This window comes from Chiloscyllium punctatum, chromosome 7 (genome assembly GCF_047496795.1).
Source record: "Chiloscyllium punctatum isolate Juve2018m chromosome 7, sChiPun1.3, whole genome shotgun sequence".
Taxonomy (NCBI): domain Eukaryota; kingdom Metazoa; phylum Chordata; class Chondrichthyes; order Orectolobiformes; family Hemiscylliidae; genus Chiloscyllium; species Chiloscyllium punctatum.
The window spans coordinates 91565135-91589751 of NC_092745.1; the positions used below are offsets into that span (position 1 = coordinate 91565135).

At 38.7% G+C, this 24617-nt stretch overlaps 1 protein-coding gene across 3 annotated transcripts in view; it reads right to left on the reverse strand.

Annotated features, from left to right (window-relative positions):
• The window catches only part of orc1 (origin recognition complex, subunit 1), a 31457-nt gene continuing 6840 nt past the window's right edge, over nucleotides 1-24617 (reverse strand). The window contains exons 2-16 of one of the 3 annotated variants that reach the window (XM_072574307.1): nucleotides 24057-24181; nucleotides 23296-23474; nucleotides 19494-19935; nucleotides 18249-18453; nucleotides 15758-15865; nucleotides 12786-12975; nucleotides 9274-9380; nucleotides 8579-8680; nucleotides 6978-7149; nucleotides 6139-6246; nucleotides 4510-4659; nucleotides 4159-4278; nucleotides 3786-3955; nucleotides 1628-1715; nucleotides 1-354 (exon numbers count right to left, since the gene is read on the reverse strand). In XM_072574307.1, the coding sequence (XP_072430408.1) occupies nucleotides 163-354; nucleotides 1628-1715; nucleotides 3786-3955; nucleotides 4159-4278; nucleotides 4510-4659; nucleotides 6139-6246; nucleotides 6978-7149; nucleotides 8579-8680; nucleotides 9274-9380; nucleotides 12786-12975; nucleotides 15758-15865; nucleotides 18249-18453; nucleotides 19494-19935; nucleotides 23296-23474; nucleotides 24057-24181 (2458 nt within the window). In that variant the 3' untranslated portion in view covers nucleotides 1-162. Of the gene's footprint in view, nucleotides 355-1627; nucleotides 1716-3785; nucleotides 3956-4158; nucleotides 4279-4509; nucleotides 4660-6138; nucleotides 6247-6977; nucleotides 7150-8578; nucleotides 8681-9273; nucleotides 9381-12785; nucleotides 12976-15757; nucleotides 15866-18248; nucleotides 18595-19493; nucleotides 19936-23295; nucleotides 23475-24056; nucleotides 24182-24617 lie in introns of all 3 variants that reach the window. The other 2 variants (XM_072574305.1, XM_072574306.1) reach the window with 2 other exon arrangements.

The following is a 24617-nucleotide window of genomic DNA, read 5'->3' on the forward strand; positions in this document are numbered from 1 at the left end:
CAGATTTAAGAATTTTTTATTATACAAAGAGCTTAAAATAACATTGACCCTAAAGGTTTCTATAGAAAAATCTAAAGTTGTTAAAAAGATTAATATTGGATAAGAATTACATTATTAAAACAGCATCGTACAGTTTATATTGCATTGCAGAAATTTAACAAATTACTCTTTTAAAGCATACATGACATCATCCTGGCTAACGTTTAATCGTACTCGCATATAAAGATCATTTTTACTAGACTCAACAAGTAGTAGACGACAGGCCCCAAGCTTTGTACAAACCAACATGGTTTGGGACATTGTTGGAGGCTGCAGACCTTCTATTCTACAGAGTCCGATGTGCTGCTGGTAGATCTGGAAAAATGATAATGGCAGAATAATAAATTTAGAATCCTGAACTTTGAATGAAATATTATATTAAATGTTGGTAAGCATAAAAAACTCAGAAGTTATACAACATGAAGTTTTTGTAATGCAGCACATAGTAGCTTGGCTGAAGAATTAAGACATTAAAATTTTAATTTCGTCTACCTTCAACTCAACTCAAACATACTTTCAACTCAACTTTGAGGTAAAACATGAAAAGCAGTTTGAGGGTTTCTCTCTTTGGGGAACTCTGGCTACAACAATGCCCCCGCAGACAAGATTTCTCCAAGCTACTTAATATTGATGACCACAGACCATGAGCCATGATGCATAGAATGCAACTGATTGCTCACCTAATCAAGGCAGTCAGACCACTTGTATTGCTACCCCTTTTAATATTAATACTATCTATCATAGTTAGACCTGTATTGTTCTGTAATCAACTATCAACCAGTTGTAACCCTTTATAAACTGCATATACCTGTAAAGGTATGGTTAAGCTCTGTTGGTTGGATTGTTGGTTTGCAGAGCAGTATGATGCCAACAGCAAGGGTTCAATTCCCATCACCGTTTGAGGTTACCATGAAGGACTTCCCTTCTCAACCTCTTCCCTTGCCTGAGGTCTGGTGGCTTAAATCACCACCAGTCGCTTCTCTCATAAAAGAGCAGCCCATATGGTTTGGGAAGACTATGATGATACAACAACAATGTCTGTGGAGAGGTTATGACTCATCAGTGCAGAGCAGCCATTCTGTACCTGAGCAGTCATTGACCTCTTCCCATGATATTGTGAAATAAACAAGTGCATCAATTTCACAAAGTCTGCATACAAGCTTTATTTGAAACTGGACAATATTTTAAAATTCAAATTCCATCATCTGTCATGGTGGGATTTGAACTTTGGTCCCCAGAACATTATCTGAGTCTTTGGACCAACAATTCAACGAAAATTACACCAAGCCATGGGAGAAATGAATAGGGACAAATAGCTGAAATATGATTACTGCCAAGTTTGATAGCTTATTTGCTGAAATTATTGGTACATTTACTGACCACACGTAAAACAAATATAAAAACTTTGACTGATTTGCTATGGATTAAAATGATCTACACACAGAATGTATTAATAGCCTTTTGTGCATGCATGAAATATGCAGATAGCTGCCACATCCTCCCCAATTCACTAAAAACACAGTTTTTCTGGAAAAAAAGGACATTCCATGGAATTACTGAGGAGAAGATTAAAAACTTGAGTAACTACCTGCTGAAATGTTGCTTCTTCTAGACCAAGTCGTTGGAATTCAGCAAGCACAGCTCTCATAAAAATTTGTTCCTGGGCAGATGCATTTCTGTAGCACAGAAAGGAAGTTATTGGCAACATAACCTGCAATCTCAGTCACTTGAAACTTTCAAATTATAACTGATCAATTATATTCTTATCCCACCAAAGAACTAATAACAGAGGATTACATTGTTAAATTGGGACAGGTGGGTAGACCTGAAGCACAGGTACGCACAGTACTAATGTCACAGCAACATATGGGATGAGCTCAACCTTACAGAAGGTGGAAGATGGGACTTTCACCCTGAAAACTTTGAGTTTTTCCAGCAATTTCTGTTTGTGATTTTGATTTCCAAAATCACAGATCTTTCAGTTTTTTTTTCAGCAGGATGTTGCCTATGAGGACTTATTTGGCTATGAAGACAAATTAGGTAGGCTGGGGTTGCTTTCCTTCTAGGGGAGAAGGCTAAGAGGGCTACCTGATTGAGGTGTACAAAATTCTGAGGGGCATAGACAAGAATGACAAGGAGAAACCTTTCCTCTTAGTAAAGGGGTCAATTAACAAGTGGGACACAATTTTAAGAAAAGAAGCAGGTGGTTTAGAGGAAAAAGCTTCATTCTGTATGACTATGACTAAATACCAAGTGGATGACCTATCTTGGCGTCCTAAGGCCTCCAGCATTATTTATGCCAGCCAGTCTATCAACAGGCACTTACTAAGCGACAAGCTGCTCATTGATGCTCAGTAGGGTTTCTACCAGGGTCACTCAACTCCTGACCTAATTACTATCTCAAAACTAAATATGGACAGAGGAGCTGAACTTGAGGAAAAGTGAGGGCTACTCGATATTGAGGAATTCCGGACCCCGTGCACATCAGAAACCGATGGGACTCGAAGGACAAACTGTCCAGCAGAAGCAGTTAAACCTAGCACATCGGAGGATTGGCACATTGGAGTTCAATCACCTCAGGCACAGGGTATGAGTTCCTCAATGTAGTTCTAGGCTTAACAACCTTCATCAATAACTTTCCTTCCACCCTAAAGGTCGGATATGGCAATATTCATTGGTGATTGCAGAATGTTCAGCACTATTCACGGCTTCATACACTGAAGCACTCCTGGTCCAAATACAACAAGATTTGGATGGCATTCAGGCTTAAGCTGATAAGTGGCAAGTCACACTCTCACCACAAAAGTGTCAGGAAATGGCCAAATCCAACAAGAGAAAATTTGACAGTAGCCCTTTGACATTCAATGGAACCACCATCACTGAATCTCTTTCGACAACATCTTCCAAATCTGCAACTTCTCCAGGACAAGAGCAACAGATGTATGATAACATCATCTCCAAGCCATAAATTATCCTTGACTTAGAAATATATTGTCCTTCACTGCCTATGGGTTAAAATCCTGGAACTTCTTCTCTGACTGCTCTGCAGTATACTTACAACATGGACTGCAACATTTCAAGAAGGCACCAATACCTTCTCAAGTGCAATTAGAAATGGACATTAAGTGCTTTATGAACCAGCAAAACCTAAATTGTCTGAATGAGCAAGGAAAATAGAAGACCAGCCAAAAGAGCGCCATAATTGTTAAATCTCAAAAATGCAATAGCACGACTGAGGATTTCAGCAGTTGGACAGTATTTCTTGTCAGTCGAATCAATTAAGTACACAAAAATAATATTTGGCAAGATTTAATATTTCTTGTTGAGGCACACTTGCTTCCTGACACAGTTGACTGGTATTTCCAGTGCTTCTCCCTAAGATGACTTCTTTTTCAGAGTTTCTTTGCAGCGGTAATAGGGCCTCAGAGGATAGACCAATAGGCCACACGCATAACAGGAAAAAGCACAAGGATATGAAGGGGTTTCCTGGCCAAAGAACCAATCCTAATTCACTGGAGGTAACAAGCCCATTAATACAATGCTCTAAAAATCTTCTCAAGAGAGAAGAGGAGAAAATGGGAGAACACAAGTTAGGCACCAACAACAATTCAACAGACACATGAAACATTTCACCAAATTCAAACTGGAAATCACCAAAGGAACACTATATAGTAAAATGTATCAAACATGTACTTTTCGAAGGTAAATAATCTCAATCAAGTCATGTCAACATAGCATTTATTTACCTTATAGCTGTAATGTATGGTGAGGAAAACATTTCATCAAGAGCCTGTACCACATGAGGCATTCCTACAAGTTTGGATGTATTTTTCTGAGCTTCTGAATATTGACATATTTCAGCAGCTCTCCTGCAAATGTCGAGAGCACGCCTTGCATCACCAGACAGAGCTGCTACCTGCATAGTACAAAAGAGTAGCCTCATATTTATATACATAAGTGGTTGATATCCAATTCCATTGCTCAGATGAAAAAGGTGTGCTATTTTCCTTCCTGCAATATTCTATCTGCAAGTCTGCTGTTTCTCTTGATAAAAGTTTTTGTTTTAAAAACCAATCATCTTCAATTGATCAACTGTCAGCTTTATTCAACTGTACTCACTTTTCTGGCTACTAGCTGAATAGCATCATCTTCAAAAGCCTTTAATCGGTTCAGTCTTGAGCAAGTAATTTGCTGCAACTGTTTGAAAGTATACGGTTGGAAGGACATTCTGGTCAGTCCCTATTTTGAAAAAAATGAACAATCTATTAAGTTTCTGACTTTTACAACTATACAACAGAACACTACAATGCCAACAATTAAGCAAAATACATGCACCATTTGTATTTAAAAAGATAAACAACACAAACAAGAGGCAACTTTACAGTGGAATTTCACATCAAGTATCTTAAACGGTTGCACAGTTTACTAGAAAATCAAATAGCAATTATTTCTAGAATAGATAATGCTCACCAGTCTGCTTGCCACCCGGTTCATCATAATTCTCTCTGGCAAATCCATCGTGTTGGCTACTGCCACAACCACCAATTTTGCCTGCTTTCGCGTGGGCCAATCAAACAGGTTATACATTACATCCTGTTTCCGTGTCCACAGGAGATCAAGCTAAGCGTAATACATATTGAAAACTGAAGTTAAGGAGTGAATTCAAAGGCTTGCTGAGTTTGATTTAATTATAATTTCACAAGATCATGCAACAATGCAAGCAGCTTTTTAAAAAAATGTTTCCAGGAAAATTACACTGTTGGAAGATAGCACATTTATCACTCCAGTTCATATGGTGGCTGTTAACGTATGTCATTTTCTTGACTAAGTCTCCGAATGGTTTTAGGTAAATATTTGCAGCATATTTGACCTAGCAACAAAGGGACAGCCATGTACAGGTAGACATATAATTTACAGAGGAGACAATGCGGTTTCCAGAATCATCTTGTTCTCATAAATCTTACTGTTTGAGGTGACAGGGAGGGTCATATCATTAAAGCAAGCTTGACACGTTGCTGCAGTTCGGTTTACAATAGTGTGTTATGTATCATTGTTTTTTTATAAGACGAAACATCAACTAATAAAAGGTTGGTACTTTACAACCATCAAACCACTTTTGACTCTGATCCATCTAAAAGGCTCGAGTCACCTGGTGCTTTTAAAAAGTATCTTATTGGAGGAATGAGACTTAGAGAGACTGAGGTACAACTACTGAAAAATAAATGGATTCCCAGGTATTGCCTGCCACCTGAATTCATTAAATACTCAATTAATGTACAATTAACACCACAGAGGCCCAGGTAAGTCTATAATTAAAGTTGCGAATGAAGGATTTAGGACCACATAAGATCACCCATAGGAGGTAGGAATGATGATGTGGATGTGTGGTAGGAAACTCATCTCAGAATCAAATAGAATACCAAGATTACAAATATTACAGTAGACACAGAATGATCATTTTGGGGATCGAAGACAGTGACTTACATCGTTGCTATATGCTGATGAAGTTTAACTAATCTGTTACGACCTTATATCATTTTCAAGTTCCCTAAACAAAATTAAAATTTGCATTTCTGTTCATAATTTTCAAATACTATTTAAAATGGGGGTACAAAAGACTACGATAAGCATTAAACAGTAAACCGTAAAAACTGATGTGAATCAATGAAGCATTACCTGGTGAGAAAAACATCTTTGTTATGGAAAAAGTCAATCTAAAATACTGGACATAAAACTTTAATGGCATTGCACATGTCAGGTTTTAACTGTTATTAGACAGCAAATGTCACCAGCATTTCTACATACATGAAGACCCTGATCTATGAACATCCAACTTATGAATGCTCATCATTGTGAACAAGAACTCATCGAAGGATGTATTAATATTCACTTCAAAAACTCAATATGTGAACATTTGCTCGTACACTTTCGAATAGCCATTTTATATTATACTGAATAGTATTGTGACTAGCACACAAACTGACTTAATGATACTCAAGAACAGAATCTAATTGTAACTCAGAAACTGCCTGTGGTACTAGAGAAGACAATTCAAACTTTTACTATGCAATACTATAAATTTATATGCTAAATCCTTACCTCATCCACCAACAACACTGTGGTCTCTCTCTTTGGTGCTGGTGCACCAAATTGCTTTTCAAGCAATGCAGCAGCATGGTCTGCAGTGGCATTTTGTCCTGTCAATAACTAAGAAGCAGAAACCTTTATTTAAAATTCGCAACACTCTTGCATTGTAACAAGAAAGATAACGGCCATTAACAATGTTTCTTTTATCACTCAAATGAATATAGCAGCTCAGTTGCAACTGATTACATTTTGCACTTTAACACTTGCATCAAATATTGTAGCCATTCCTAGTACAGGAAAATTCCAAGAGAAAATGTAAGACTGGGGTTTTATCAGTTTTTCTGATGCTGACTGAAAGAAGAATGGTGACTTGGACAGCAGACAGCTCTCCACCTACAATATTTAAGGTGGAATTCCTATCTAGCAGACATGTTTTTGGATTAATATTCCACCTGAAGAATGACATGCTGACATCTAATACTGCACTCAAATGTGATTGTATTGAAGTGTAAATGTCGTTAAAATACACAACCAGACGCAAGTGGAAAATACTAACAACTGAGCTAAACGGATAGTATTTCTTTTTCAGGAAATTATGTACTGAGGAGCATATTCATACTTCTCAGTTCCTGGTCAACATACATCTGATAACCAAAACAGTTACCTGATACATTTCCATGGAGCCTTGTTTTTCATACACCTAACAATTCTTTTTTCCCCTGCAAGGCACTGTTTGGAATACAACTCAATATATAAATTTAAGTTCCTTCTTCCTTTGGGGACAATAAACTAAATAATATTGTAAACTCTACAGCACAGATTGCATTGTGATCTCAAAATTAGATTTATACCTTCAATATCTGCACATAAGATTGATGAGGGTCCGTAAGCTTCATGCCATTGATTTCTATAAATTGGAAGGATGGAAGGTCATCCTCTTTTGCTGCATATTGCAGACATCGCATGACCTCATGCACTGTTGCAGTTTTTCCTGTCCCTGGCACCCCAGAAATATACATACATCTGTGAAAAACAAGACTTTATTTCAGTACAAAAATTAAACCTCACTGGTCTTGATTCTGCGGTAACTGGTGAATTTGACATCATTCATCACTAACCATGAAAATAGTTAGCCTCAAAAGATATAATTGTCAGTTGTATGGACTTCTCCATTCCCAAGATTACTTACAGTTTGAGATCATCTCCAGGCAACAATTATGTCATTAAGAACACCAAGCAGAAAATCTGTCACACTGAAGAATTCTCAAACTGCAAGCCAGGATGTAAAAAAGATTTTAAAAAGTGAAGGGCATTAATCATTTTACAGAAAAATTAGGATGGGTATATACACAAAATATCAAAGTGTAAGATGAAATGTTGAATGTCTGTTTTTCTCAAAAAAGAGAAAAAAAAGACATGTCACATATAATTAGGTCCTCTGGGTCACAGAGGCTGCTTAACAGTAATTATGAACTTAGTGTGCCTTAATAACAGTTACATCTTCATCAATAAGGCAAAGCCTTTCCAATGACTTCATTTTACAGACAGAGTATTTGTGTGAAAATGGAGGTTCTTGTCAATTAAGTGATTTCTATTGTTGAGAATTCAACAATGCGCTTTGTGTAAGAGTGAGCAAATAGTGACAGCAAACACAGATGACTTTGACATCATTACAATGCCAAATTCAGATTACATTTATTTTTTTCAGCCATGAAACACATGGCAATCTGCATCTTCAGATTGGTTGCATTCAAACAATGTCATGGTTTAAAAAACTGGCACGTAACCATTAGAGTTTACTGAAGAAACTTCATATTGATTACCATCCAAAATCAGGAGTCACAGCCCCAGAATACCGGGTAGGCCATTTAGCAGTGCCATGATGAAAAAAATTCTTCAAAGAGTAGTGAACCGACATAATTCTCTACTACAAAAAACTGTGGAGGGCAAGTAATTGAACATATTTAAGAATAGGATACAGATAATCTTCCTAGACTTTAAAGGCATTAGGGATACGTGAAGAAAGCAGGAAAATGGCATTGAGATAGAATATAGGCCATGATCATAGTGAATAATACAGCTGGCCTGAAGTTCTGAATGGCCTACTCCTGCTCCTAATTTCTAGGTTTCTATTCAGTAACCACCTTTATTTATTCTTTAAGTTTTTCCAATAATCCCTTTTCAAATTTTCTAATTTGGGTTGTCTTTCTTTTCAGTGTACATAACTGAAAACAGTTCCTTCCCAACCATTTTCAAAAGACAGCAAGTTGGTCTGCAAAAAAAACACAGATTTATTCCAATTTGGTCTCTCACCAAGTAAAGTTCCTCCGAGAAGGGCAGTCATCCTCTTTTCTCTCGATCTTTAAATTAGTAAAATATTCAAAATGCATCACCAAATAGGACAGCAACCATTTCGTGAACATTATGTATCAAAAACATAAGTGTTTCATACCCTCCAGTGCCATCAATCACTTTACTTTCCACAAAGTTATAGATGTCCTGAAATTCTTGCTCTCTACAGGGTAGAGATTCTGGTACTGCAGACACATGTAATCTTAAGAAAATAAAATAGGCAAATCAGAAAAACTTAGGAATCGCACTTCACACAATTATGCTCATAAGGAGTCAACACAAAAAATAAATCAAGGGTTTGAAAATGGCTAGCCATTTTTTCCTTCATTACGCTAGAATAACTTGGTTATTTTAATAAACTAATACTCTCTCCACTTACCTAAATAATACAGAACATTAAATTCAGTTTCTGGGAAAAATCCCAACAATACAAGTCTAGCAATTTCCATTTTTTTTACAACCAAAACTGTTAATAAGTCTTTTTAACTCCTTGATAACACAATTTCCTCAAAATTATTTAAAATATATGAAATTATGTAAACAACATAATATAGTGTTAAAAACTCATCAGTTATAGGAAGACTTTAAATTACCAATAAGAAGGTACATTATACTAAGCCTTTAGTAGTCATAGTAAAACTGTGTACACTTACTCTTCTGAATGTAGTTAACTGATAATAAAAGTATAATTGTCAGCTCATTTTTAAGATTCTCAACTATTTAAACTTTACCAAATTCTATTTTTGAGCAGATCTTAACCCAGTGTGCTTCAGCAAATATATTTGTATTTAGTACCTTGCTCTGGCCTCTTCCAATATATTCCCAGGTGTTTTCGCCAGCTGACTCCTCAGAGGAATTCTAGGAGTTGGATGGCAGAGTGTCCTTGGAGACCTTGACAAAGGCTGAACATAATTTAACAAAAATAAAAAACATACTTTGATTAAAAGACTTTTACAGATATTGTCAAAAATCTACTGCATTGTCACCAACTTGACAAACAATTTAGAACAAACAACATTGAGAACATAGACAATAATGCCTCTTATACTCAAATAATTTGAGGTAAAGAGGAAAAATGTTTTAAAGTCACCTTTTGTAAACAATGCATCATCATTAAATTCTCACTGTATTTACTTTGTTATGCGGCATTTCCTTGAAATTATCAAATACATTTAAATGTACCTGATTAGATTACGAACTAATTATTCAGGTAGGCATAAAATAGAAGTGCAGAATCTAATACACATAAAACAACCACTTGGGTTTATTGAGTGTTAATAACTCAACCTAGAGAAATAACTCAACCTAGGAACTCTACATTTTTATGATAATATTGTATTCATTCACACCTGATAACGCTAATTGTCTCATGTGCCAACTGTAGTTAAGTGCAAAAGACTTGAATTATTCCCTGTGTGGATGAGAGTGGGGAGAAAAAAAATGTAGTTGTAACTGGGGATAGTATTATCAGGAGAATAGACACTGTTCTCCATGCCCAAGGTAGACAGTCCCAAAGGCTATGCCTGCCTGGTACCTGGGTTCAGGATATCTTGTCTGGGCTACAGAGGAACTTGGAGCAGGTGGGGAAGAGATTCAATTGTCATGGTCCATGTAAATACCAACAATATAGGCAAAAGAGGTCCTGCTGAATAAATGTGATCCGCAAGTGGCTAAATTAAAAAACAAAAAAATTTAATAAGCAATAATCTTTAAATTACAACCCAAGTCATGAAGTAACTACATAGGGTCATCAAGATTAAAGAGGTAAACATGTGGCTTAAAGATTGGTATGGGAGAAATGGATTGACATTGGCATCAGTAGCGGTGCAAGAGCAGGCTATTCCAACGGGACCTGCTCCACCTGAATTATGCTGGGACCAGAGAACAGGCAAATTGTATGGATGGGAGGGGATCAGCTGCTTGGAAAATTAGAAAATCAAAGGTAAAGGAGAAGATCGGATTGCAGTCTAGTAGTTGGGTTGCTTGTTACCAGAAAATAAAAGGAATGTTATGTTGTACCAAGGATGCATTAAACTGTAGATAAATTCGAAAACAGAAGACTCTGTGGTGAAGGCTCCACAAATATCCCCATACTCAATGATGGAAGAGTTCAGCACATCAAAGCAAAAGGTATGATTGAAGCATTCTAAGCAATCTTCAACCAGAAGTGCTGAGTGCATGATCAGTCTTAGCCTCCTCCAGTGGTCCCCAGCATCACAGATACCAGTCTTCAGCTATTTTGATCTACTCTACATGATATCAAGAAATGATTGAGATACAGGATTAGCGCCACAACCATAAACATCCATTCCCTCCACAACTCACTGCTTTGTAGATCAACCTACAGTATGAAATATGCAGTGGTTAAGAAAGCAGCTTACCACCACTTTTTCCAAGAGCTATGATGACAGGCAATAAATGCTGGCCAGCCAGCAACACACATTCTACATGCCTTTAGAAAAAAATGTTAAGACTTCACTCAAAGTATTTTAAATAATGTGAATGAACTAATGACAAACTTAAAAGTTTTTGCTATTCACTCATGGAATGTGGGTGTCATTGGCTGGACCATCGTTTAATGAGTTTCCCTAGTTGCCTTTGAGAAGCTAGTGATTATAATCTCATAACCGTTATGGAAACATGGTTACACAGGAGATCAAAACCAGAAACTTAACATTCAAGAATATTTGAGCTTTGAGAAAGATAGGAAGGATGGAAATGTTGGTGGGCTAGCACCATTACAAGTAGTTGAAGTGAGGACAGTTATGAAAGATGATCTAGTCCTGAATGATGTAGAGTCCATTTTGATAGTGGTGTCCAGACTCCAAACAGTAACTTGTCTGTGGGAAAGGGTATAAATGAACAAATAGAATGACCATGTAAAAAGAATAGAGCAATAATTATGGGTGACTTTAATCTTCATGCTGATTGGATAATCAAATTGGAAAGGGTAGCCATGGCAACAAATTCATAGAGTGCATAAGGGATAGTTTACTAGAGCAATGTGCCATGGAGTCAACCAGGAAACAGGTTATCTCAGAGTCACAGAGATGTACAGCATGGAAACAGACCCTTCGGTCCAACAAGTACATGCCGACCAGATATCCCAACCCGATCTAGTTCCACATCCCATTACCTGGCCCATATCCCTCCAAACCCTTCCGATTCATATACCCATCCACATGCCTCTTAAATGTTGCAATTGTACCAGCCTCCACCACTTCCTTTGGCAGCTCATTCAAACATACGTACCACCCTCTGCGTGAAAAAGTTGCCCCTTGGGTCTGTTTTATATCTTTCCCCTCTCAGTCTAACCTATGTTTGTCTATTTACCCTATCCATGCCACTCATAATTTTGTAAACCTCTATCAGGTCACCCCTCAGCCTCCGATGCTCCAAAGAAAACAGCCCCAGCCCCTATAGCTCAAATCCTCTAACCCTGGCAATATCCTTATAAATCTTTTCTGAACCCTTTCAAGTTTCACAACATCTTTCCAATAGGAAGGAGACCAGAAGTGCAGGCAATATTCCAACAGTGGTCTAACCAATGTCCTGTACAGCCGCAACACGACCTCCTAACTCCTGTACTCAATACTCTGACCAACAAAGGAAAGCATACCAAACACCGCCTTCACTATTCTATCTACCTGTGACTCCACTGTCAAGAAGCTATGAACCTGCACTCCAAGGTCTCTTTGTTCAGCAACACTTCCGAGGACGTTACCATTAAGTGTCTAAGTCCTGCTAAGATTTGCTTTCCCAAAATGCAGCACCTCACATTTATCTAACTTAATTTTGGAACTGGTAACAGCCAATGAATAATAGATAAAGATCCCCTTAGAAGCATTGGTCATAACATGATAGATTTTATTACTCAGATCAAAAGTGAGAAACTTGGGTCAGAAACAACTGTGTTTAACTTAAATGAAGGGCATTGCAATGAAGTGAGGATAAAATTAGTTGGGCAGACAGATTAGTAGGAATGACAGGAAGCATGTGGTAGCAGACATTTAAAGAGGTGACCCTCAGTAAACTTACATCCCAATAAGAAAGAAAGATTCTAAAGAAAGGGATAAACTACTCAAAGCTAACCAAGGAAGTTAAAGTTGAAGGAAAAAACATACATAATGAGGCAAAAGTCAGTGATAGCCCTAAAGACTAGGATAAATTCTAAATCCAGTAAAGGAAAGCTAAAAAGATAATAGAGACAGGGAAAATAAACGACGAGGGCAAACCAGCGAGGAATATAAAAACTGACAATAAGAGCTTCTTTAGACATAAAAAGGAAGAGATCGGTCAAAACATACCGTTTTGACTGGTGTTTTAACAGATTTCTTTGCTGTTGTATTTGGTGTTTTAGGAACAAACATTCTTGTCGATTTCTTCCGAAATTTTACATCATCCTCTTGCTCCTCATTCTCAGTGCTACTTTCACTCCTTTCTTCTTTGCCAGGAAAGTATTCATCTTCATCAGATGCTTCGTTATCCTGATCATTGCTTATATAAAATGAAGATTTGTGTTTAGAAATAATACTGTTGGAATCCAAGTGTAACAAAGTTTACAACAGGAACAGTGCTGGGTAATGAAAAATTGATACGTGTAAAGGAATTTACAGTATTTCAGTCAGTGCAGGATTCAAATTAAGGACCAGGGTATCCTTCAAATGCTAACTGGATAAACACACTGCAAATAATGATACATGGAGACAGACAATGTTTTCATCATGGCCAATGCTGGGTTAGTAAGCAGATGCTGACACTCAACATCCAAGCTTCAAAAATGGACGTATTGCTGGGTATCAGAGAGTTGGAGATTAAAAAGTAGTGATGATGCTGGAATCCAAATTGGACAAGCAGGAGGCTGGAAGAATACAACAAGCCAGGCAGCAGCAGCAGGTGGAGAAGTTAATGTTTCAAATATAACTCTTCTTCAGGACTGGGGGTGGGGTAAGGGAAGCTGTAGAGGGGGGGGGGGGGGAGGAGTTTGGGGAGGAGCCAATTGGTGAGGTAGCGATAGGGGAATACAGGTAGACAGTACAGCCTGATTGGTCAATAGGAGAAATGAATGCGGTTGATGGCTGGAAGGGTCAGTAAGTGGAATGGGGGGGGTTGCTGGGAAGGGAGGAGGAGGAGCTGGAAAGGGAGGTTATTTGAAATTGGAGAACTCAATATTGAGTCGTTGGGGTTGCAGAGTCCCCAGGCAGAAGATAAAATGTTGTTTCTCAAATGTGTGGTCTGATTCACTGTGGCAATGGAAGAGGGCTGAGGATGGTCATGTCGGAGAGGGAACTGCAGTAATGCAGAACATCACAGGTTTCATCAATATCCTTAGCAGGCAGTTAGCCAATTAGAGAAGGGAAAAAAAACTATAAACAGAATTTTCTAGAAAAATGGCAATGAATACGAGAATAACATGGTTTCCATGTAAACACTTTTTCTGCATAAGTTATCATAGTACAAACTCCTGTTAAAGACATCACCTTCTCCATTTCTACTCGTGTTTGGTGTTCCACATTAAGGGTCTTCCTCACTCAAAACTGATGGACTAGTACAATCTTTTAATTCATAATGAAAGACTGTCTTTACATTTAAATTTCAGACACCCTCAATCAAATACCTATCTTTAATTTTATGACAAATCCAAGAAATGAATCACAATATCACGCAATTTATTAAAACTGAAAAGTGAACTTCAGTCTAAAATACATCACACCGCACTTGCTATCAAATTTGTACAGCATAAGATCAGAGATTCCTTTATAGAGTCATAGAGATGTACAGCATGGAAACAGATACCTCAGTCCAACCTATCCATACTGACCAGATATCCCAACCCAATCTAGTCTCACCTGCCAGCACCCGGCCCATATCCCTCCAAACCCTTTCTACTCACATACCCATCCACATGCCTCTTAAATGTTACAATTGTACCAGCCTCCACTACTTCCTTTGGCAGCTCTTTCCATAACCGTACCACCCTCTGTGTGAAAATTGTTGCCCCCTTAGATCTCATTTATAGCTTTCCCCTCTCACCCTAAACCTATGCCCTCTAGTTCTGGACTCCCCCAGCCCAGGGAAAAAAACTTTGCCTATTTACCTTATCCATGCCCCTCATAATTTTGTAAACCTCTATCAGGTCACCCCTCAGCCTCCAACGCTGCAGGGAAAAAAATCCCCAACCGGTTCAGCCTCTCCCTATAGCTCAAAACCTCCAACCCTGGCAACATCCTTGTAGATCTTTTCTGAACAATTTCAAGTTTCACAACATCTTTCCAATAGGAAGGAGACCAGAATTGCACGCAATATTCCAACAGTGGCCTAACCAATATCCTGTACAGCCGCAACATGACCTCACAATTCCTGTACTCAATACTCTGACCAATAAATGAAAGCATACCAAACGCCTACTTCACTGTCCTATCTACCTGCGACTCCACGTTCAAGGAGCTATGAACCTGCACTCCAAGGTCTCTTTGTTCAGCAACACTCCCTAGGACCTTACCATTAAGTGTATAAGTCCTATTAAGAGTTGCTTTCGCAAAATGCAGCACCTCACATTTATCTGAATTAAACTCCATCTGCCACATCTCAGCCCATTGGCCCATCTGATCAAGATTCTGTTGTAATCTGAGGTAACCCTCTTCGCTGTCCACTACACCTCCAATTTTGGTGTCATCTGCAAACTTACTAACTGTACCTCTTATGCTCGCATCCAAATCATTTAAGTAAATGACAAAAAGTAGAGGACTCAGCACCGATCCTTGTGGCACTCCACTGATCACAGGCCTCCAGTCTGAAAAACAACTCTCCACCACCACGCTCTGTCTTCTACCTTTGAGTTCTCCCTGTATTCCATGAGCTCTAACCTTGCTAATCAGTCTCCCATGGGGAACCTTGTCGAATGCCTTACTGAAGTCCAAATAGATCACACCTACCGCTCTGTCCTCCTCAATTCCCTGTGTTACTTCTTCAAAAAAACTCAATCAAGTTTGTGAGACATGATTGCCCACGGACAAAACCATGTTGACTATCCCTAATCAGCCCTTGCCTTTCCAAATAAATGTACATCTTGTCCCTCAGGATTCCCTCCAACAACTTGCCCACCACTGACGTCAGACTCACTGGTCTACAGTTCCCTGGCTTGTCCTTACCATCCTTCTTAAACAGTGGCACCACGTTAGCCAACCTCCAGTCTTCCAGCACCTCACCTGTGACTATCGATGATACAAACTTGCAGGAAGAGAAAATAGAAGCAACATTAATAATTGCAAAAGCTTACTTTAAGTACTGTTTCAGAATAACTGAACAGTTCTGTGCAGACTTTCTTCGAGACCTTGGAGTCTCAGTGATATTTTCTATCTTACTTTCATTTTCCTTTCTCTTTGGCCTAAAATAATTAAAGCAGACAAAATAGAAACTGCTTCATTGATTGAAAATAGTGTACAATTACACAAGATATATTAAAAACAATGGGATAGATTTCGTACCAAAGGTTTACTTAAATGTTTAACTTTATACCCAGCTATTTGGATTTCCAGGTGACCTTTGATAAAGATGCTGCTAAATTAGATAAGATCCCATGGTGTTAGGAGCAAGGTACCGGCATGGATAGAGGATTGACTCACTGACAGAAGGCAAAGAAGGGGTGTTTTGTTTTTCAGGATGGCAGTCGATGTCTAGTTGAATTCCACAGGGGTCAGTGTTGGGACCACAACTATTCACATTGTACATTAACGATCTGGACGGAGGTACAGAGGGCATTGTTACTAAGTTTACAAATGACAAAGTTAGGTGTAGGGACAGGTAGTGTTGAGGGAGCAAGGAGGCTTGCAGAATGACTTGGACAGGGTAGAAAAGCGGGTAACGAAGTTGCAGATGGAATACAATGTGAGGTTATGTGCTTTAGCGTGAATAGAGGCATGGACTATTTTCTAAATGGGGAAAGGCTTCAGAAATTTGAAGTACAAATGGTCTTAGGAGAACGAGTTCAGGATTCTCTTAAGGTGCAGGTGTAGTTAGCAGTCAGGAAGATAAATGTAATGCTAGCATACATTTCAAGACGACAAGAATACTACAGCAGAAATATATTGCTGAGGCTGGAGAAGGCCCTGATCAGATGGCATTTGGAATATTGCAAGTAGTTTTGGGTTCTACATGTAAGGAAGGGGGTCTAGAGGTGGTTTACAAGAATGATCCCAGGGATGAAGGCCTCGTCATATGTGGAATGGTTGAGGACTCTGGGTCTTTACTTGGTGGAGTTGAGAAGGACGGTCGGGAGGGGGCTGTATCTCATTAAAACTTACACAATATTGAGAGGCATGGTTCCAGTGGCCATGGTGAAGATAGAGTCATAGATATGTACAGCATGGAAACAGACACTTCGGTCCAACCCGTCCATGCCAACCAGATATCCCAACCTAATCTAGTCCCACTTGCCAGTACCTTGCCCATATCCCTCCAAACCCTTCCAATTCATATAACCCATCCAAATGCCTTTTAAATGCTACAGTTGTACTAGCTGCCACCACATCCTCTGGCAACTCATTCCATACATGCACCACTCTCTGAGTGAAAATGTTGCTCTTTAGGTCCCTTTTATATCTTTCCCCTCTCCTCCATCGCCAGACCATAGCAACACAACGGTTGGAGTAAGAGTGCCTCATTTTCCGCCTAGGAACCCTCCAACCACAAGGGATGAACTCAGATTTCTCCAGTTTCCTCATTTCCCCTCCCCCCACCTTGTCTCAGTCAAATCCCTCGAACTCAGCACCGCCTTCCTAACCTGCAATCTTCTTTCTGACCTCTCCACCCCCGCCCCCAACCCCACTTCGGCCTATCACCCTCACCTTGACCTCCTTCCACCTATCGCATTTCCAACGCCCGTCCCCCAAGTCCCTCCTCCCTACCTTTTATCTTAGCCTGCTGGACACACTTTCCTCATTCCTGAAGAAGGGCTTATGCCTGAAACGTCGATTCTCCTGCTTCTTGGAAGCTGCCTGACCTGCTGCGCTTTTCCAGCAACACTTTTTCAGCTCTATCCTTTCTCACTGTCCACTACACCTCTAATTTTGGTGTAATCTGCAAACTTACTAATTAAACCTATGTTCACATCCAAATCATTTATATATATGACTAAAAGTAGTGGACCGAGCAGCAATCCTTGTGGCACTCCACTGGTCACAGACCTCCAGTCTGAAAAACAACCCTCCACCACCACCCTCTGTCTTCTATATTCGAGCCAGTTCTGTATCCAAAAGGCTAGTTCTCCTTGCATTCCATGAGATCTCACCAGTCTCCCATGGGGAATCTTGTTGAACGCCTTACTGAAGTTCACATAGATCACATCTACTGCTCTGCCCTCATTAACCCTCTTTAGTTCTTCAAAAAACTCAATCAAGTGAGCAACTGCATTTCTAACCTCCTTCCAGTAATGAGTTCATTGTTCTGAAGCATTAATAGTCTCTCCAAAAATGCCTTTACGCTGCCTGATTTCCAGATCATTCCCAGCACTTTTCTGTTTTCATTATCATATTATATGCTTTATTAGGTGCTACATCAACATAGCAATGAAATATAAATTCACACGTAGGCTTCCAGCCTCATTCCTGATGAAGGGCTCCTGCCCAAAACGTTGATTTTCCTGCTCCTCGGATGCTGCCTGACCTGCTGTGCTTTTTCAACACCACTCTAATTGTGACTATGAATTCCCCTCCTCTACTTAAGAAATAAAAAATGTGACATTGGAAAGATTAAAACATTACGCAACTTACCTGTGCAAATCAGTTATTTTGTCATTCTTTCGGGACTGGCGTGAAAAGACTTGCTGCTTAATTTTTGGTTTGATGTGAATAGGTGTCAATTTCAAAGTGGCAACTTGAGTGTTCATCTCGTTGTCTCCAATCTGTTTAATAGGAGAGATGGTATAATTTCCAGGTGACTCATTCTGCAACTTCTTCCTGGGTGAAAGAGCATCACCTGAAATACCATTAAAATGTTGTGTGTATTTCATAGCTGCAGATTCCACCAGTTGAGGTATTTTTGCAGCAAAAGTGTCCTTATCACCATCTTCACCTAACAATTCTGACAAAATATTTCCTAGATTACTCTTATTAAAATCTGCAAATGGAAAAAAAATTTAAATCATTTAGTCAAGAACCACAAATATCTAAGTACATAAAGGGCATTGCTAAATCAAGAAATAATTGTTTTCTGCAACACTGTCATCAATTAAAAAGCTTCAAAGAAACAACTGGTTCTGTATCAAGAATCAGAGGACACAACTACTCAGATAATCTATCCCAACATACGAATGGCCTTCATACAGAATGTAGAAATTTATAAGATGAGAGGGAATACTTAGCACCCATGTCTTGCAACTCCCAATATGGATTCCTTAATAATGTCTGCTGAGGCAGTCCAGAAAGTCGATAAATGTGCTTGTATTTTATTTTAATACAACTGTATTGGCTGTATTACAAAATCAGTATACAGGTTACATGTTCTCTTCCACAAATGGCAGTATTATGCTCGATCAGTTGCTAATTTTAAATTGGAGAGGGATTTTTTTTATTAAGCAAAACTATTGCCAAAGGCAAGTTTATGGAGTAGGGACACAGATCATCCATGATCTCACAGAATGGTTGAAACTTGCTTGAGTGGCTAAATAGCCCACCACTGTTCCTTGCCTTTCATCAAAGAGATCTGTGAATGACAAGATTAAACCATGACCACAACTTTACAGGTATGTCCAAATGAAATACTATAACAGGGAGAATCCCTAGAAAAATTAGATCTCAAAGCCTCAAGACCATGGTTGCCTTCAGCCTTTGGTTTATTGTGAGTTGGAAATTCAGCATCTCCTCCAAAGTAATTATTAGAGACCTGCCATTTTACATCTCCATTCTATTTCTGTATATTTCCTCTAGGTATTGTGTTCTTGATGCACAAAGCACATCAAAAATTAGGTGCAGCACAAACATTAAAATTGAGGTGCAGGCTCTGAGACACTTACTTACCAGAAAGAGGAAGCTTCCTCCTTACTTTTGAACTGCTGTTCTCCACTTTTGTGATTTCTGTACTCCGCTTCCTACCATTGGAATTTTTCTGATCAGAACAGTTAGATTTCCCTTCATTCACCATGAAAGCACGATGTTTGGAATGGTGGTTAACAACATTTCTGCTCAAGGTTCCATCTCCACTGTCAATACTGTAAACCTCTGAATTACACCAGTCTCCAACAACGTCACGCTGCTTTGGAAAGGAATTCTCACAGGACATCTTCTGTACCCTCTTGGGTAAAGAATCCAAATTCTTATGGAGATTATTAACTTTCTTTATGGAAAAAGTATTTTTAGGGAGCACGTTAAAACGTTTTCCATCCCACTTTAACTTAACAAACAGAGAATCATCACCAGGTTCAATGGAAGGAAATGGTTCCTCAGGATCAATCTGGAAAACCTAAAATAAGTTTAGATGTTATAAGAAAGATTTAGAATTAATAAAACATTCTTCAATGCTATTCATGAATATTTAGTACCAGTGACCAACTGTAGCAAGGTCAAGATAAATATGAGCTTTTAAGCAACAAATACTGGACGTAACCAGCTCATATCTACATGAGATTTTCCATTCAAAAAATTATTTTTTTTAAATCGTGGATTCATAATTTTTCAGTTCAGTTCCCAAAACAAAAATAAAATGGGGCATCCTGTTCTGACTGGTAAGGTCCAAGGTACCCAAATATTGGCCATCTGCCTTCACGCTTAGAGTCTGCAAAATGCACCGGTGCCAATTTAATACAATATAGCAACTGGCAGATTTCCACTGGAAATGTGTCTGTTTACCACACTGAGAAATCAATAGGTCAGTCAATGTCTGAGGAAAGGGCATCAATGAATTTGTAGATCAATGTCTCAAATTTGTATTCTTCATTTTTCACCAGTCGTTGTGTTACACAATTTCGACCTTCAATTTTCTGTCCCATTTTCCAGATTGTTTCTTTAGGAAAAGAACAAAATTGATTGGTTTGCATCCTCAAATGTATCTGTCTTGCTCAATCATATTCATAATTCTGTTTATAATTCTTATAAGCAATTCCCAAACCGACTGCATAGATTCTAGCCAATACTACATTTTACTTGACCATAACTAAGTGTCTAACAGCACTGATTTATCAGTAATTTTTGATGCCTAACTGCACCCACACCTACTCTACCGCCTTGGAACCTCTACAGGCGAACAAAATCTTCAAACAATCACCTCATTGCATAGTTACCTAGGAAAGCATTAGTTTATTGCTCCATATTCACTTTTGCCAAGATACTTTGAAATTCCAAGTGGACGGAGTTCACAGAATGTTCACATTTCCTAAAAAAGGTCAGCCAAAACAGAGATTTATAATGTAATACCACAAACTCAGTATTGGTTAGGGGAACTGGTACTATATTGTCCATAGTATTCAGGGATGTGCAGGTTCAGTGCATTAGTCAGGGGTAAATATAGGGGAATGGGTCTTGGTGGGTTACTCTTTGGAGGGTTGGTGTGGACTTGTTGGTCTGTTTCCACACTGCAGGGATTCTATGGAATCTGTGAAGATAGCTTCAGAATAAATCAGAACTCAAGAATGGGCTACTTTCTACTTTACCAAACATGTAGTTGAAAAGTAATAAATTACAAATTTGTATAGTACTTAATTAAGACTTAGAAAATAAAAACAAAGTGGTCCTTTTTTGTTAATAAATTCATGAGATATGGGCATCACTGGCAAGGCCAGATATATTGCCCATTCCTATTTGCCAAGAGGAGAAAGTGAGGACTGCAGATGCTGGAGATCAGAGCTGAAAATGTGTTGCTGGAAAAGCGCAGCAGGTCAGGCAGCATCCAAGGAACAGGCGAATCGACGTTTCGGGCATCAGCCCTTCTTCAGGAATGAGGAATGAGGAAAGTGTCTCATTCCTCACTTTCCTCATTCCTGAAGAAGGGCTGATGCCCGAAACGTCGATTCTCCTGTTCCTTGGATGCTGCCTGACCTGCTGCGCTTTTCCAGCAACACATTTTCAGCTATTTGCCAAGAGGCCAATTAAGAGTCAATCACATTGTCATGGGTCTGGAGTCATATAGACCAGACCAGGTAAGGATGGCAGTTTCTTTTCCTAAAGGACATTAGTGAACCAGATAGGTTTTTCCAACAATCAATAACGGTTTCATAGTCATCATTATTCTCTTAATTGCAAATTTTTATAAATTCAAATTCCACCACCTGCCATAGCAGGATTCAAGTCCAGGTCCCCAGCACATTACCTGGGATTTTGGATTATTAGTCTATCAACAATACCATGAGGCCATAACATCAGGTCACTATAGGATTAATTCAACTTTCAAATCATTGTGCAAAGTCTAAGCATAGCTCGCAAAGGAAATGGTTGGGGAAGAGATTTTATGTGGCTTTTCAAGGGATGCTGATGATCAGTTCATATGAAATTAAATGTCACAATCTTTTAATATATGGATTAAAATTACCATAAGAATTGCTAAATTGTCTAAAATCCATTCACTTCACTCATGTCATCAGGGATGAAACCTTTACCATCTTTACTTAATCAGGCTTGCATGACAAGGCAATTTTACTGCTTTTCAGGGCACCTAGGAATGGGGAGTAAATGCATCACAAAGAGAATGTTCTTCTGATCCAAGCTACGTCATCATTTCAGCCGAACAAACTAGTACAGACGCAGCGCTACTGATTAGATTAGATTCCCTACAGTGTGGAAACAGGCCCTTCGGGCCAACAAGTCCATACCAACCGTTCGAAGAGCAACCCACCCATTCCCCTACATTTCCCCATGATTAATCCACCTAACACTCTGGGCAATTTAGCATGGCCAATTCACCTGACCTGCACATCTTTGGACTGTGGGAGGAAACCGGAGCACCCGGAGGAAACCCACGTAGACACGGGGAGAACGTGCAAACTCCACACAGACAGTTGCCCGAGCCGGGAATCGAACGCGGGTCCCTGGCACTGTGAGGCAACAGTGCTAACCACTGAGCCACCATGCCGCCCCATTCTTCCTCCTTAAACTACAATAACGTGAAGGTCGTAACTTCTATGTACAGCAAAGCAGTGTGAAATCTGTGAAAATCTTGTACTTCATTCTTCCACTTCTAGGCCATGCAGAAGTTAGCCTACTCACAGGACTAGATATATTGACCAAGCTACAACAATGAACAAGACACAGCAGAAACAATTAATTAAACTAAGAAGTTTCTCTTACATCTTTATAAGACTGAAAATAATGACAAAAACGATCAGCATAGCTTTTAGGCTACTTTTAATTGAATATCCTTAACTGAACGATTTTTAAAAACTTTTCCAACACCATATCTGTACTGATAGTTCATGAATATACAAATGGACAAAATTGTTCAGGAATTGTTCAATTTCAGTTTTAGTTACCAAAAGCTTTCATTTCATTTCTTCTGCCTTACAAGATATTAATTCCATTTTAAAGCATATGGGTAATGTTCAATACACATATCAGGCAGATAGCTCATGCACAGTAATATCCCACAAGCAGCAATGGTGTAACCTTTTGTTTTAAATCAACTTGTTCAGATGCATTGATCTTTCTGGCTCAGAGATAGTGGCATTACCATTGCACCACAGGAATCTAAAGCAATGATATAAACTTATTCAACACCATGGACAAAGACGATGACACCTTGAATAAATACAACATCCAAAAGCACAGCATGTCTGACAATGGAACACTGTAATTAATGTGTCAGCCTCAATTAACTGACATAATCAAGACTTACTTTTACAGTCTTAATCAGGGTTTCTGCACTGATACAATCATCACAATTAGGGACTTCATATAAGAAGATCTCCCTAGGGTGGGCCTCTCTTCCCAATAGTTTCTGTTTTGATTTTGGTATTTCCTCAATACGAGTAAACCATTGGACTACTGCAGTCTTGGTCGGATGTTGCTGGGTACCTGGTGAGAAGAATAAGGCAGCAAAAATTAAAAATCTTATTGAAAACAAACAGGCTTGCTTCAAACAATGTGTTCAAAAATAGAGGTACCATAGGAACAGAGTTTTAAATTAAATGATCTTCAACACAATCTAAAGTTGAATTCCTATTTGCACATTCTTTTGCTTGTCCCCTAAATGGAATCTTTCCTGGTATATAGCTACATAGCTCTCAGGTAAAAACAAGGACTGCAGATGCTGGAAACCAGATTCTAGATTAGAGTGGTGCTGGAAAAGCACAACAGTTCAAGCAGCATCCGAGGAGTACTGCTCCTCAGATGCTGCCTGAACTGCTGTGTTTTTCCAGCACCATGCTAACCTACGTAGCTCTCAGTTGACCACAGTAAAAAGCAAGGAGAATGGTCCAATCTGGATTTATACAGCCAAAGGCATAAATATACATAGGTAATTCATGAACCCATCATGTGCCACACTACTAATATTTGTGTAATTAATATTTCCTGTAAATGTAACATAACTTTCAGTTCACTACACATATTCGAAGCAGAAACAATCATGAGGTTATACAGGAGAACTGTCCTTACCATCCTCAACTAACTTTACCAATTTCGCCACATATGGTTGATCCTCATCTTCACTTTTGATTAAAACAAAATCATTAATGTTGATGCAATGTTTGGAAGTTCCTTCACATTCTACCTGGATACCTCTGAAGAAGCAAAAAAAACCAGAAGTTTTACAAATATGAAGCATGGTAAAACATTTTTCAATGTTTCTCAACAAGTAGCATTTAGAAATTGTACAAGGAATGCATTTGCAGCAATTCTTTCTTTGCAGGGAGCTAACATGGATTGCATGACAATTGTACTTTCAATGAAAAAATAGCAAACTTATGTTTAATGTTTTACAGTTACAAATTCTCATCTTTTGACACAGTTCTACTGCTTTACTATCTTTATGCAGCTGCAAACAACTGCATGAGTAACACTCCACTCAAATTACTCAATGATGAATTCAGATAATTTTAGGAAAGGGAGGAAAAATAATTAAATTAAAAATACAAAAGTGAAAGTGGAAAAGCACCGTGGCAATTTTGAAATACATTATACAATTAAAACATAGGCAAAGTGTCAGTCATGGCTCAG